Consider the following 12413-nt stretch of genomic DNA (forward strand, 5'->3'; position numbering starts at 1 on the left):
TAACCTTTTATCTAATTCACCTGGAACAACTAGGCCTTGGGGCCTAGTTAACTTGCAATATATTTTGTTTCTTTAAAGGGATGAGAATAAAATAAATTAAAAGAATCTGACTAGAAAAGATCAATAGACGCTCTTTAATAATCAAAAGTATAAGGATTAATGCCTTTCATTCCAGATGATAGGCCATGACTATCCTGGGATGGTATCTGTAGTACAGTATTCTCCTTAATGTAACAGAATTTATCATAACAACGAATGGTACACTAAGAGGAAACATAATTAACTATTTTTTTTTAAATAGGTACGAAGGTTCCAAGCTTCCCTACAATTCATTTTCAGCTATTTAAAGACTGGCAAAAGGGTTTAATACACCCACACATACCCCAAGGGAGGGGAAAACTACCAACCTCCTCCCAGGGAGTTTAATGAAAATTAGCAGGTAAAAGAGGCCTCCGCAGCATGCTGAAAAATCAAAGAGGGCGGCTGGAGGGTCCGAACAGCGGAGGAAAGCCTGGTTCTCAGACCCCCAGTCCCCTCACCTTCCCGATAGGAAAAGGAGGCGAAGGTTCATTAGTGCCTTCGTTAATTGACACCTGTAATGAAGAAAGTTTCCAAGTGCTGAGACCGCTCGGGCCTGGCCTGGCCGCAGCTCTGCGGCGGCCCCCTCTCGGGCGCTCAGGTAACCGGGCCGGGCTGGGCCCGAGGCGGCGCGGCGGGCGCGCTACCGCGCACCTTCCTGGGGCGCTAGGCCCGCACGCTGCCCGACTCGGCCGTCGTCTCCTGCAGGCCGCGGCGCCCGGGGGGCCCAGGAGCGACGCGGGGGCCCTAAACCGTGTACCCCAACAGGCCGCCGCCGCGGCTACTTACTTTCATTTAACACCTCCACCAGGTCTGCGCAATTCTCGCACATCGTTCGGCCGCCGCCCCCCCCTCCCCCGCTTCGGATCGCTCTGACTGATCCTGACCGGCGGGGGGGAGGGGAGAGAGGCGGAGGATGGGGCTGGCCGGCCGGCGGGGCGGGGAGGCGAAGAGGGCGGGCGGCGGCGGGGACGGGGCGGGGAGCAGAATGGGGGAGGGGGCCGGCGGTCCCTGGAGCGGGCGGGGGAGAGAAGGGGGGCGAGGGGAGGTGCGCAGGCCGGAGGGGCGCGGAGGCGCCGGCGGCGGGGAAGGGGGGAAGGACAGGGGGAGGGGAAGGGAGGGAGGGGGCGGGTGGGGAGAGAAGCAGCAGAGTCACTTCACCGACCAGACGCCGCGGCCACCGCCGACGCCGCCGCCATTTTAATACAGCGTTCGGGCTGCGCTCGGCTCTTTCCGCCCGGGCGAAGGAGCCGAAGAGAAGCGCCTCGCGCTCTCATTCCTGCGCCTCCCGCCCTCTCGTCGTCTCCCGCCCTCCCACTTCTCCCTCCGCACACACGCCGCACGCTCCACACCCCGCCGCGGCCGACTCGCCGCCCTCCCTTTCCTCTTCCGTCCGGCCTCCCCGCCCTTGGTCCACCCCCTCCTCGCGCTCGCCCACCCCGCCCAGCCCGGATCTCTTGTCAGCGGCCGGAAGGGAAAGGCGAAGCCAGTGCGGCCGCGGGGGGAGTCCTGGTGAGTAGGAGAAGATGGCGGAGGCACTGAGCGGGTCGCGATTGCGCGGAGTCGCCCACGGCGGCCCACTCTGCGGGCTCCGAGGCCCAGTGAACGCCGGGTCACTCGCGCCGCCCTGTCCCCCGCCCCTGCGCCTCGCCATTTTTCCTCCAGGCCCAGGAAGCGGAATGGGTGCTGATTTCTCCCATGTCCCCCTCGCCCGCGCGCAGGCTTTTAGGGTAGGGGAGACTGAGGATTATTGGGGAGCCCGGGTGGCGCCGCAGCCCATGTTGGGACACACGGCCATTTTCCCGCGGGACTTGGTGAGAATGGAACAGCCCAAGGGCCAGCTTAACCTGCATCCGTGTTCCTCGCCACCCTCAATCCTGCAAGGCTCGGCTCATCCGTCCTGCAGCAGAGACAACTTGATGTGACTAGAAATGGCGGAGTGAAGAGTGTTCACAGGGCATCTCCTTTTTCTGCAGGAGGGTCCCTCACGAGTTGCCCGTCTACATCTCATCGCCTGAAAAAGTATATTATGCTTCTCAGCGAAGAGCAATTAGAAAGGATATTAAGATGAGGAACGGAGAATGAAGAACAAGTGAAGGAAAGGGGACACGCAGCTGATAACTGGTGTTAACTAGTTGGCTTTGGGAAAATTTGCCTCGCACCTGCACTTATACTTTCCTCGATTTCTGTAGCCAATATGTTTAGAGATGTGACTAAAAGTCTGAAAGGTAGTGTACATAATATTTTTAGAACTGTAACTACAGCAGCTATTAAGTAGTAGTATTTAAAAATTTTAAATTAAATTTATTAGGGTGACAAGTAATTCTTTTATAGATTTTGTCTTAAATTATGTCACATCATCATCTCTCCATTTTATATGACCTTTCTGCTGCTTGAAGTTGATGGTATAAAGTTTCTCCCCAACCTATTTTCATATGGTCAGGTGATCCTTAGCATCTGTAGAGCTATCCTGACATCATCTTGCCTTCCCATCTTTCCCATGAAACACGAGTTTCTGTAGACATTGGATCCTGAAGCAGACATTGTCCCTCCATTTCCACTCACCCTTCTTCCTTGACAACAGAGAAGCTTGCCAGATCCAAGTGGTTTTTTGTTTTTTTTGTTTTTTTTTTTTTTAACAAATGGTAGCCTAGCGATCTTGGTCTCAGGAAGGAAAGACTCAAGGAATATTTGTTATTGATTTAACCCATTTCCCATTTGCCCTGAGAATAATTGCCGGTGGTGCTTGCGGCTGCAGCTTTTACCCCAAGATAACTCACAGATTACAGTCCTAACCTTACCCCCAAAGTTTGCCACAAAATATCTTTTTTTGTTGTTATTTTTGCATCACTCTAGTATATCGTTAGTCTTTGGAAGCAGATGACATCATTCTATAGCATTCTGTTTTTAGTAGTGGTATTGCCATTTATAAAACAATTTAGATTTCTGAAAATGTCTAATCCTAGAAAACATAGTATTCCTATGCATGATGTTAACATTGTTCTCACACGTGTTAGAAGATTCATTAATGAATCCAATTTTCCTGAAATAGACAATTCTGATGATTTTTGGGATAGTGCTTTGGAAGACTGTGGTCGGGCCTCCAGTCAATTTGGAATTTAGTGGAAATAGGCCTACATTAGCCCTACAGATCACACTCAAGTGGTCAACTCATGATTCCACATCAAAGGTATGACTCCCAGCACACCTGGCAGAAAAGTTGATGTCAGTTATACTACTGATGTACTGCAGTATTTTGAACTGTTCTTTACTGAGGAATTAGTTTCAAAAATTACTAGTGAAACATTCCCACACTGCCTTGCTGGCTTCAAAGCTACCTAGTCTGAAAGGATTTTTGTGAATGATTAAATGGAAAGACTTGACAATGACAAACTGAAAGTCTTTTTTGCAATAATGCTACTGCAAAGTTGTTCAGAAACCTGAGCTAGAGATTTTTTTGGTTGACAAGGTCTCTTTTGGAAACACCCTATCTCAGGCAAATTATGACTAGTGAAAGATTTTTAGTTTTCCTTTGGTGTCTGCAAGTCAATCAAAAGTCCAGATGTCATTGCAGAAGATCAAACCTGTGTTCGACTTTCTTATAAATAAGTTTTCAACGTATATACTTCAAACGGAAACATTAGTTGATGAATCATTGATGCTTTTCAAGGGGCTGTTAGCTATGAAGCAGTACATCCCAATGAAACAAGCACAGTTTGGTCTCAAGCTGTATGTACTTTATGAAAGTGAATTTGAAAGATTCAGCTGATGGTTTGAAATCGTCACGCATTATTCCTACCTTAGTGAATGACTTTGGCCAAGGATATTGTGTCTTCCTTGATAATTTTTAAACATCTCCCATGCTTTTCAGAGAGTTACATCAAACAGGGCTGATGCATTTGGGACAGCTCCTTTGTACAGAAAACATGCCAAATGACCTGAAAAAAAGAATTGCAAATGGATGACGGTAGCCATATTCTGTGATGAACTAAGAAACCACGTGTCGTGAATTATAATGAGAATATGGGAGCAGTGGATTCGACTGATCCGATGCCCAGTTATCCAACTGAGCCCAAAAGGTGCAAGTTTTGGTGTAAAATTCTTTTGTCACCTTCCAAACATTACAAAGCTAAACTCCCACATCCTTTTCAAAAAGGACAATCCTTAGCACACACTCAGCCATGTAAACTTCAGACTGACATTGATTGAAAGAATGCTGGAAAAGCATCCCAAGCCAGGGCAGCAATGTCTTCAAGATTGTCACACCTCCTTACCTGTCTGGAAGACATTTCCCCAAGAGCATACCACCAACATCAAGGAAACAATCCAAAAGGGCACTGCAAAGTTTGCTGCACGCACAATGACAGGATGGCAAGAAGATCCAGAGAGAAACAATATTTTGCGCAGAACGATGTTCAGCTTTGTGTTGTTCCATGCTTTGAAATTTTTTAAAAAATACTGATCATCATATATATTTCTGTTACATTAGGATTAGGTACAAGTTCTGTTTAGAAATAACTCCAAAGACAGTTTTTATATTATTTTCACATTGAAAACCAGATTTGCTTCAGCCTCAAAGAGTATGTTTATATAAAATTAACACTAGCATCAAGCTGCACTTTTTTTTTGCTAAATGGAAAATGAGTTAAAACCAATTATGGTAAGGTTTCTCTAGGGCTGGCCATATGTAAGTGGAAATCTGCAGAGTGAGTCTTTTGGAAAGAATTGCCCATTTCTAGTAAAAAAGGGAAAAATTCAGCAGATGAGCTTCTTAACTTTTCTTCCTGAAACATGCTCTTGATACACGAGTAAAGCAGCATCCATTTTAACATTTCTTTTAACAATGAAACCACAAACAAAAGCCAACCATAAAGTTGATAATACAGAATAATAAGGTGTGGATGAGTCCCTGATGCATCTTTGAGCAGCTGTCTACCGCAAGACTGCTTAAGAAAAATCCCTTTTAATCCACTCTTAGTTTTCCATTAGTTGTAGCTAAACACATTCCTAACTAAAACAGGTATTCTTTTGATAATTATTTGTGTCTGTCAGCTATGCTTCTAAGGCCACAGAGGGACCGATAACGATTCTTAAAAATAGAACATTCTGATCTTGAAACATTTTTTTAAACCCATTGCTTCCTAGTTTTTTTCTTTAAAAAGTTATGTGAAATGCTTGGTAAAAATGTTTTGAGAATCTAGAAAATTATCGTCATAAATGATCACTACTCTTCAATCATTACTTCATTGCTCAACAAATATTTTAGGCTTTATAACCATTCCAAATCTCTTATCACAACTATTCAACTCCGCCAGCAGGAAAGCAGCCATAGACAATATATAACTGAATAAGTGTGGCTATATTCCAATAAAACTTTATTTATGGACACAAATTTGAAATTTATATTTTCATGTATCAAAATACTATTAATTTTTTTCAAACATTTAAAAATGTAAAAATACAAAAACTTGTAACTAGCCAGATTTGGCCTACAGGCTGTAGTTTACCAACACTTTATCTACTCCAGGTGCTTGTTAGTAGATAAAGGCATAAAAGCCAATAAAAACAAGGTTGCCTGCCTCCTAACTTCACTCACTGTTCTGCGCCAACTTTGTATATGCGACAACAGAGAGTTTTTAATGCACTTGAAAGGTGTGTGTTCTAAAAATATGATGGAGCAGAATCTCTGGTAAAATGTCCCCTAAGTTCTTGTAAATCTGGATTGTAAAACCAATAATCAGCAATTAGCAAACCTTCAGTAGGTAGATTGATAAAGATGACTTTAGTATTTTGTATACATGTCACCATCTAGTGGTAGAATTATGCTTTGAGTAAAATTATACAATATGTGAAATTTCAAATTTCTCAAGTTTGTAGTGTATCGCTAGGTACTTGCCTGGAAAGAAGTCCCACATAAACAGCTTTGTAAAATTAATATTGCCATGGAAATTATTTGTCTTACCATTGTGGTTGCTATTATTGAACATAGCATTTTTGTCTTTAGATTTTGAGGTTAAAGGTCTGGTGGTGTCAATATCAGAGGCCAAGATATCCTGCAGAATTTACAACTCCATCAAATACCCACACTTATCACGGTTTGTGAAACTTAGGGCCATTATTAGAAAGGCAGGTATGCTATTTTATCCACAGCACCCAGTTCAGCAAATTGCTGTTTGGTTCATAAACTGCCAGAGTGATTATTCTTTAAAAATTGGATTCTATCACTTTTCTGTCTAAAACCCTTCAATATTTCCTGTTGCATTTAGAATAAACTCTACTTGAGTCTTCCCGCAACCTCTCTCCCCAGTTTTTAACATTACCCTTATTACATTCCAACCTCACTGGTCTGGTTTCTAAAATAAAAACTTTTCATGCCCTCAGTCTTTGTGAATCTTTTTTCTTCCTAGGACATGCTCTCTATTTTGAAATGGCTAATCTCTTATCCTAAAGGTTTCAACTTAAACATCTCAAAAAATAACTCCCCTCCTAATATTCCATCACAGTACTCTATTTTCATAGCTTTTACTAGAGTCTGTGTTTCCATGTTTATTTGTATAAGGGACACATTGGACTGCAGGTAAAAAAAAAAAAAAAATGGTTCAGTTAAGAATGGCTTAAACAAATAGAGCTTATTTTTCCTCTTGTAACAAATAGATAGTAGACAGTCCCAGGCCAGTACAGTGAATCAAGGATATGAACTCAAGTTCTTTGTTTCTTCCCACTCTACCCTCCATATATTGGCTTGTCACCTCCCAGTTATAAGACAGCCACTACAGCACGAACTTTAAAGCAGTCTTCAAAGGCAGGAAGAAGGGAAAGTGATGGTGGCCTGTTTTGGTTTGCATTCTCCCCAAAGCAGGTCCTGAAACACACAAATAGAAATAGTTTGCTTATATCATCCCAAGAAACACTGGTAGGACAGTGGAGCTGTGAGACAAGAAATGGGGATGGAGGGGGTAGGTAAGCCAACAAAGAATTCATTATCAAGCCCTTTTCTCACACACAAGGGTAAGGAACCTAACCCCACAGGGAAACTATAAACCATTATAAAACATGTCTTAAAATCATCCTACCCAAGGGACAAGGAAGCTAGGTATTTACTCTATCTTTAATCACAATTGACTGTTGCTAGGGGGAGGAGTTGTAAGCAGCAAAGCAGGCTTCCCAAGCACCCAGAGAAAACCTTCAGGCATAGAAAAACAGTTGCTAGCAGTTGGAACCCTGACCACTGCACTGAAGTGATAACTAGGGGCAGAGCATGGATGGTATCTGGTACAACACTCATCTGCTTTGGATACAGATGTGATGTCTAGAGAAGGAGCAGCTATTCTGAATAAGCCTATCAGCAAAAGCCAAGGCATTGAAGATAGAATGGAAAGAGAAAAGGCTTGGGTCCCTGGTGGCATTATTGAGAAGCTGCATCAGTGCTAGCAACTGCCTACATGTTGCTATATGAGACATATGGTTATATAACAAAAATAAAACCCTAAAGTAACTATTTAAGTTATTATAGTCCAATGCAGTTATTTAAAAGTGTGGTAGGCAGAATTGTGCCCCCGAAGATGTCCATGTTCTAATTCCCAGAATCTGGTACCTTACATGGCAAAAGGGACTTTACAGATAAGGACCTTGAGATGGGAAAATTATTTTAGATTATTCATATGGACTCAATTAATGCAGCTTTAAAATTAGACAACTTTTCCCAGCTTTGTTCTGAGGGAGCTATGACTACACAAGAATGATCAGAGAGATGTAATGTTCCTGTCTCTGAAGACAGAGAATGGGCCATGAGCCAAGAAATGTGCCTGGCCTCTAGAAGCTGTGAAAAACAGATTCTGCCCTTCAGCTTACAGAACAGAATGCGGAACTGCTGACACCTTGATTTAGCCCTATGAGACCCTTATTGGGCTACTTATTCATAGAACTGTAAAATAATGTTTGTTAAAGGAAATTTAGTTTTAAGCCACTAAGTTTGTGGTAATTTGTTACAGCAGCAATAGAAAACTAATGTAAGTAGCATACAAATATAGGGAATAGCATATGCAAAACCCCTGAGACACAAAATTGCTAGGCTGTTTCTAGGAACAGAAGGAAGGCCAGTATAACTAGAACATCATTATGGACGAAGGCCCTTTGCAGAACCCACAGATGTTGCTAAGATTTTGGCCTAGATCCCAAAAGCAACTGAAGTGTGAAAGCAACACAATCAGATTTGTATTTTAAAACAGTTTTGACTAATCTGTAGAAAATAGATTGGAAGTAGAAACAACTGAGTGTTATTAATATTAATCCAGAAAGATGATAGCTTAGACTAGGGTAATAGGAAATAAATGAAGAAAAGAGTATATTAATAAAAATATTTTTAAGGTGAATGGTTATGGGGAGAAGATAGTATCAGGTTATCTCAAGATTTGTGATTTGTACAACTGGTTAAATAGTGGTGCTATTCACCAAGATAGGGATCACTTAAAGGAGGACAAGGGAGATAGTGTCAATAATGACATACTATTTTACAAGTGCTCAGCATGAGGTGTCTGTGAGATAACCAAAAAGAGTTGAGCTGATAAATGTTTGAATCTAAAGCTAAGAAGAAAGTTCTGGACTGGAAATGTAAGTATGAAAATGATCTTTATTATGCTAGGTTTTTGCTTTATGCGGGAAAGAATTGCTACACATTTAGCACTACAAGTTCCAAACCTAAAGAAACTGTTCTCTCATGAGGAAAGCAAAACTTTCCAGAAAACCGTACAGTTAACTTTACCTTTGGTCTCATTACCCAAAGCACTGTCACATGGCCACTTTTAAGCCTCAAAAAAAGCTTGAAATCCAATATTTCACTTTACAGCCTCTATGGTAGAATGAAAAGCTAGCTGGCAGTGGGTATTGAGTTTTTCACAGTACCTGCCACAAACAGTAAATGAAGCCATGAGATCATACAGGGGCTGGACTGTAGAGTGAAGAGAAAGGACCAAAAACAACCTTGAGAGACTCAACACCTAAAATTTTCCTTGTCTGTCACTTAGTGCTTTTCTATAACCTATCCCCATACCTTTATAACAGAGGTAAAAGATCTAAAAATGTTACAGCCTCCCTTCCACGAAATGATTTTTCTAAGCAATCTTGTATTGAGTTCATATTTTTAAAATATTTTTTAAAGGATTGTAAAAAGATGCAAAGGTTTTATCTTGGTATGAGGTTAGGTGTGTGTGAGAAAGACTGGATGGAGGGGGTTGTTTTTTTCTCTAAGGACAGCTCAGAGTAATCAGGCCTTTAAGTGTTTGTTTCACTCCCCGACTTACAGTGTTTCTGAGTGGCCTCTTAGCATCACATTCATGGAACTCTAACTTGGAAGAAATATTAAATATCAGATTTGAATTCTCCTAACCCTTTCGACTGCATTCCGCAAAGTAATTTCGAAAAAGTATTTATCCCTTGCAGATTCTTAATTTGACGTCTAACATTTTTCATCATAACCTTAAAGTTTCAAAAGATATAATTTATAACAGAATACTGACATTTTAAATAAAACTATTTCATCCCTTTTAAATGTTTCAAAAGAAATCTAAAAACCCTAACAACTTGATACTCAAAATCAACCATTTTCAAAGGTCCACCAACAAGCTCTTCGTCCTACTTTCCCCACAAAAATTTTACCCTAATGTAATATAGTGCCTAAGTATTTAACATTCTACAAGACAAAAAACAAGCACATTCTACAAAACCATGATACACAGGTCTTATACTCAAGAAATTTAACAACCACGAAGTTTTAAGTGTTAACATTTCCAATATTAAATTACTCTGAATACACAGTTTATCATAATAAAAAATATAACAATTTGATAAATAATTAAATGTAAAAGTAAAATATCGGTTAGGATTTCACTTAGGGTCACCTTTGGCTTTTGTCAAAACTTGAGGTTGCAAATTAACTTATTTGCTTTAAAGAAAATATTGGCTATGTTAATGTAATTGGAGAAGGCAGTCCTCACTGTCAATTGAGTCAGCCAAATCAAATCAATAAAATGTCTGACTTCATTTTTCAATTTAAATTAATACATCAGTATATATTGTATAGATTTTGATACTTTGAGGAATATTAAAACTACTGAGAAATACATTTTGGAACACATTTACAAGGTAGATTATTACTAAATTAGTAAAGTCGGATGACAATTTTTTCATAAGCTATATGATAAAATGTTTCCATTATTTGTAATAAAAAATATGTGGCAAAATAAGTTTATGATATGAGAAAAATGATATGGTATACCTTCAGTAAATGTATATATTTGCATATATCAAATTCTTATATTGAGTTTTGGGAACTATGAAGAATATCTGTAAAAATCAGAAATAAATTAATTTTGTCAGAGTTCATGATTCAAGCTGTTCCTATGTATTTAATGAAACAAAGAAATATATATTGATTAAATTCAAATTAGTCTGGTAACTGGCATATAATTTTATTTTGTTAATGGAGCAGGAAAGCATTTAATAACTGGAAATAATATGAGAATTGAATATAATTTGAATTAAAGATGTTATATAATTTGATAGACAAGCTTTAATTACTTTATTGATTTATATATACCTTACCTGAAAAGAAATTCCATAAAATATTTAACCTTGATTTTATTTTTTATATCTGGTGATCCCCTCAAAATAAAAAATAGCATTGTCTATGGCCATGCCACCCTGAATAAGCCCGATCCCATCTGATCTTGGAAGCTAAGCAGGGTTGAGCCTGGTTAGTACTTGGATGGGAGACCACCTAGGAAGACCAGGTGCTGTTAGGTGTAAAAAATAAAAAATAAGGGATTGTGAACTGACAAGGAGATTTTCCCAAAATCAAAAATTTGAATTGTCCCTTTGCTTCCCACCACCCTTATTTTTACATATTAATGCCTTATAGTAATAAACACAGAAGTTGAAGATCTAGAAATTGATAACTCTAAAGCTATTTATGTTTGTGGTCCTTTGGAAAGTGTTCATATAATCCAGTATGTGTACACCTAATTTGAAAACCACTGCTCTAAAATCTTTGCATTGTTGCCTAGGTGAGGCATAAAGACTCTCCATTCACTGGGTGTGATCCTTAATGTATAGTCCTAAAGTTAAAGACCAGAGGCATTCATACCATTTAAAGGATTTTTTGTATAATTACCACTATGTGACTTTGACCAAATTACTTAATCTCTCCGTGCCTCAGTTTCTCTATGAGAGTTAATGATAATACCTCAGAGTTGTAAGGATTGAGTTAATACAGATGAGGTGTGTAGAACAATGTCTGACTCAAAATAAGCACAGAATTAAAAATAATTTAAGGATTATTTGATAAAGAAAAAAAAATGCCTCAGAATTTCTGTTGTCTGGTGTTACTCAAATTATCTGCAGTAATTCTTAAACTTTGGTTCTCTTGAGAATAGTTTGGAGAGCCTTGTTTTTAAAGAAAATACAAAGCATATTCCTTACCTATTTCCCAGAGCTTCTGATTCTGTAGGCCTGGGTTGGGGCCAGAAATCAACTATTTCAGCAAGTACTTCAGGTAATTCTGGTACAGGTGGTCCTTGTCTGACTCTATGAGAAACACTATAGTCAGGTTTAATCCCTTTTCTTCAACATACTCTTTTCTAATTTGAAAGCAAGAAGTCTGGTTTCCATTGTGACTTTGTTTTTTGGCCCAGAACATCCGGAGCTCATTGACCTCTTTATCATGTTAATATGGTTTCAGGTCTATTCATGTTCCTAATTGAGAAATTAAGCATTGTCTAAGAATAGCAATGTTTTCATAAAATATGATATCTAGAAATACAGTATGACAGCAGAGTAGACCATAAAATTATGATCTCTAGTTTTAGACAACATACTTCAAATAATGTAGCCACATACTATTTGGCCATTCTAAACTATAGTTAATTAAAATATTTAGGTCTTTTTCATATGTCCTGCTGGTAAGCCAAATCTCTCCTATATATATATTTGTGCAATTTTTTTTTTACTGACTTGCAGTATTTTCCAACTATTTCTTATTATTGTAAACTCTTTTCTGGTTATAAAAGTAATATTGTTCATTGTAAAAACTACAGAAAAACATAAAGAAGCTATTGACCATTATCCCATACTGAGGCACTATCGTCTTAATACATATCTTTTCATCCTTTAATAGATATGTAAATCTTTTTTATTAAAACAGGAGTAAAATGTTCAGATGAGACAAGTATTAAGTATTTTTCATGTTAATATATATAGATACATATCATTTTTATTGTCCTTAGTTTAGCATTTCATTGTGTAGATTCACAATATGCAATTTCATTAAACTGTATTCAGTT

At 39.4% G+C, this 12413-nt stretch overlaps 2 protein-coding genes and 1 pseudogene across 4 annotated transcripts in view; 2 read left to right on the plus strand and 1 right to left on the minus strand.

Annotated features, from left to right (window-relative positions):
* The window catches only part of USP34 (ubiquitin specific peptidase 34), a 208219-nt gene extending 206926 nt beyond the window's left edge, over positions 1 to 1293 (minus strand). For 2 of the 3 annotated variants that reach the window (XM_016129612.2, XM_016129611.2), the window contains exon 1: positions 868 to 1025. In XM_016129612.2, the coding sequence (XP_015985098.2) occupies positions 868 to 910 (43 nt within the window). In that variant the 5' untranslated portion in view covers positions 911 to 1025. Of the gene's footprint in view, positions 1 to 867 lie in introns of all 3 variants that reach the window. The other variant, XM_016129610.2, reaches the window with a different exon arrangement.
* LOC118605505 (proline-rich receptor-like protein kinase PERK5) lies at positions 1067 to 7476 on the plus strand. The gene is made up of 3 exons (XM_036225050.1): positions 1067 to 1134; positions 1247 to 1590; positions 2055 to 7476. The coding sequence occupies exons 1-3, from the start codon at positions 1067 to 1069 to the stop codon at positions 2147 to 2149; spliced, it is 507 nt and encodes a 168-aa protein (XP_036080943.1). The 3' UTR covers positions 2150 to 7476.
* A 3283-nt stretch (positions 7477 to 10759) lies between these two features.
* On the plus strand, positions 10760 to 10877 carry LOC118605892 (annotated as a pseudogene).
* The last annotated feature ends 1536 nt before the right edge of the window (positions 10878 to 12413 follow it).

Source organism: Rousettus aegyptiacus, unplaced genomic scaffold, assembly GCF_014176215.1.
Source record: "Rousettus aegyptiacus isolate mRouAeg1 unplaced genomic scaffold, mRouAeg1.p scaffold_m13_p_7, whole genome shotgun sequence".
Lineage (NCBI taxonomy): Eukaryota > Metazoa > Chordata > Mammalia > Chiroptera > Pteropodidae > Rousettus > Rousettus aegyptiacus.